This window comes from Phytophthora parasitica, assembly GCF_000247585.1.
Source record: "Phytophthora parasitica INRA-310 unplaced genomic scaffold supercont2.104, whole genome shotgun sequence".
Taxonomy (NCBI): domain Eukaryota; phylum Oomycota; class Peronosporomycetes; order Peronosporales; family Peronosporaceae; genus Phytophthora; species Phytophthora nicotianae.
In genome coordinates, this window is record NW_008649090.1 from 116,527 (window position 1) to 119,212 (window position 2,686).

At 47.4% G+C, this 2,686-nt stretch overlaps 1 protein-coding gene across 1 annotated transcript; it reads right to left on the reverse strand.

Moving 5' to 3' along the window:
• Positions 1 to 51: 51 nt before the first annotated feature.
• Positions 52 to 528, reverse strand: PPTG_19176 (hypothetical protein; the record flags this gene model as incomplete). The annotated part of the gene is made up of 1 exon (XM_008917528.1): positions 52 to 528. One exon carries the CDS (start codon positions 526 to 528, stop codon positions 52 to 54), a length of 477 nt encoding a protein of 158 aa, XP_008915776.1.
• Positions 529 to 2,686: the final 2,158 nt, after the last annotated feature.

Genomic DNA, 2,686 nt, shown 5'->3' on the forward strand with positions numbered 1-2,686 from the left:
CCCCAAATGGTAAACCCTGCAATACCGTCAGGGGTTAACACTCGCTTCGCTTCACGCAGCATGGCATCGGGATCTGGAGCGAGTTGAAGACACAGACTGGCAATGTATCGATCCATCGAACCCGTCACAATTTCCAAGTCCTGGCCTGTGTACATCGATTAGAGTGTCGTAACATTTACGTAGCTTCTGTAACTCTAGCTTACCGTTGGCTTCCGTGAACTGGATGTCGACACCTCTTGAATCCACGCCATTGAAGTTCTCCTTGGCCATCCCGACCATCACCGGCGACAAGTCCGTGACTGTGAACGTCCGCAGCTTAGAGCCCCCGTCAAACAGGTATTGAGCAGCGTCGAGTGAGCCCAGCCCAGCTCCTGCAGCGATCTCAAGAACGTTTTGAGCGCGATCCAACTGCATGTGGCAGTGCAGCTGTTGAGCACATTGCAGAGTCATGTGCTTGTTCGCCGTCTCTGTGAAGACCACGGCGAAGTTGCTCCAATTCTTCCGCATCATTGCAAGGCGGCCAGCCATAACTGCGAATATCTTTTCAGCTTGTTCGGTCTAGGACGAGATTTTTGAAATGGTTCATGTAAGCAGCAAATCAACTTACGCTCGCCACGTAGAGCATCGCCTGCTCAACAACTTCAAGTCCTGCACCAGTGTTCCTCACACGATTAGATAGCCGTATAGTGATCCCCTTATTATCCGTCACGTGTCTTTGATTAATATTATAGAGGCTTTATGATTTGACTGAAAGTTCATGGTCACAGATAGGTAGAATCTTATCAGGTTTAAAGGGTATAAGGAGGTAGTGTGAGAGGGGGCACTGTAATTATGAAAACCAATAATTAGAGCACGAAATCTGGCAATATTTTCAGATTCTGAAACCCATGGCTCGGCATCGGCGCTTCAGGCACGCAGGGCACGCAGAAGAGGAAATCCGTACTTCTGTTCACTTACACTCTGCTATAACTCGACAATCTCGAGAGGGGGGAGCGATTCGAGTGATCGGGAAGCTCTTCTGAGGCTCTCGTGAATGATGTCAAGAAGGGGGAGCCCAGCGAGGATGCGTGCTTGGGAGAAGATGCTGGCAGGGTTGCATGTGTACAAGGAGAAGAGGGGCATCTGCTGGTTTATTATGCCAGAGAATGATGAGTGCTGGCCTGAATTTCTGAGCGGGTACAGACTGGAGCCGGCAGCAAAGGAAACTGCAGGAAGGACGGAAACCTTTATCGACGCAAATGATCGAGGAGATTATGCTGCACAAATTGCTGGATCGAAAAGGAGGTAGAAGTTGGGATTCTGCTTTACTACGATTTATGAACGTAATTGGAAAGGAGAAAAAAAACTGCCTTCGCACAGAATTTATCGACAAGAATTCGGGCACTTCATCAACAGACAGGACTTTAAGGTGCCGTCGTGTCTTCCATGGCCGACAATGGCGTGGACAGTGCGTCTTGGCATGGCGATAACTCGACAAGGAGATTCTAGATGCGATCGATTTTGCCTGGGGTCGTGACGAGGCCATTTGGAACCAACATATTATTTCAAGTGTTTGAAAGACCGCTGACGTTTGTCAAGAACGGCAACATCCCAATCAGCTTCGTGGTTCCTAGTGATGAACCTGGGCCCAGGAATGCATGGGGGCGAATCTAGGAAAGATCATCGCTAAATGCAGAAACAAGGATCCTATTTTAGATACTTCGATCGTGATGCAGATGTGTTGGGAGTCGATCTGCAGTTGTCGAGACAAGCGTGGCAGGATCGTATTGTTCCGTTGCTCGATATTTACGCAACGCGGTATGATGGTAGTGACGGCACTTCTGAAGACTTTGTCATACCATTGGAAGCTCCCTGGCCCAAGAAAGTGTGAGTAGTTCGTTTAGGGCTCGTCCTGGCTCGCAATAAGTAGTATTAGCCTGGAAATATGATGTTTGCGTCAAGAAGTGTAGTATCATTCACTTTATGCAGCTACCGGCGTTTCATTCAGCTCAACCTAAACATGACCCTGGCTATTACTTCGAAGTAGTAAAAACAAATGAATAGGATTGTCTATTAGCATTATCCTCGCAATTTTTGGTTTCACGAGCACGTTATGCGTCGTTGCTCGCAGATAAACTCGTATTCTTACTCGTCAGGAGGTAACTGGGGCCAAGTTGCGAGAAAATACTTGCGGTGGATTCACACGGTCTTACTATTGCACGACCCTCCTTGTTAGATCGACAGCTCTGATGCGACAGATGGGATTCGTGGAAGCTTTAAACTTCCCTGACCCCGGCAAAACATCGCTGGCTTGTCTGCAAATGGGCCTTACATTTACAGACGGCGGCGTTCCTCGTGTTCTCATGACTAATGACTACTTATACTACTTAAGTATACATTGATCCATGGAGCACATGTATCTAACGATCAGGGTGTTTACTGGTGTGTAGCATCTTTTTGAACCGGCTAGAACTACTACTATATTTGAAAAAAAAGTTGTAACCTGCCAAAAAATGGATGTACACATTTGTTCTGAGCTCTAGCAATACTCGTAAACTACACTGAAACAGTATGCAGGATATTCACCGACGCTAGAGTGTACATCATGGGGTTCCAGAACAGAAAATTTTAATCTTGCCATACAAGCGGGCTATTTATGCAGGTGTTGGCCGAGATGAAGCGTAGCCCGCCTCTCTTCGCTAAGCGA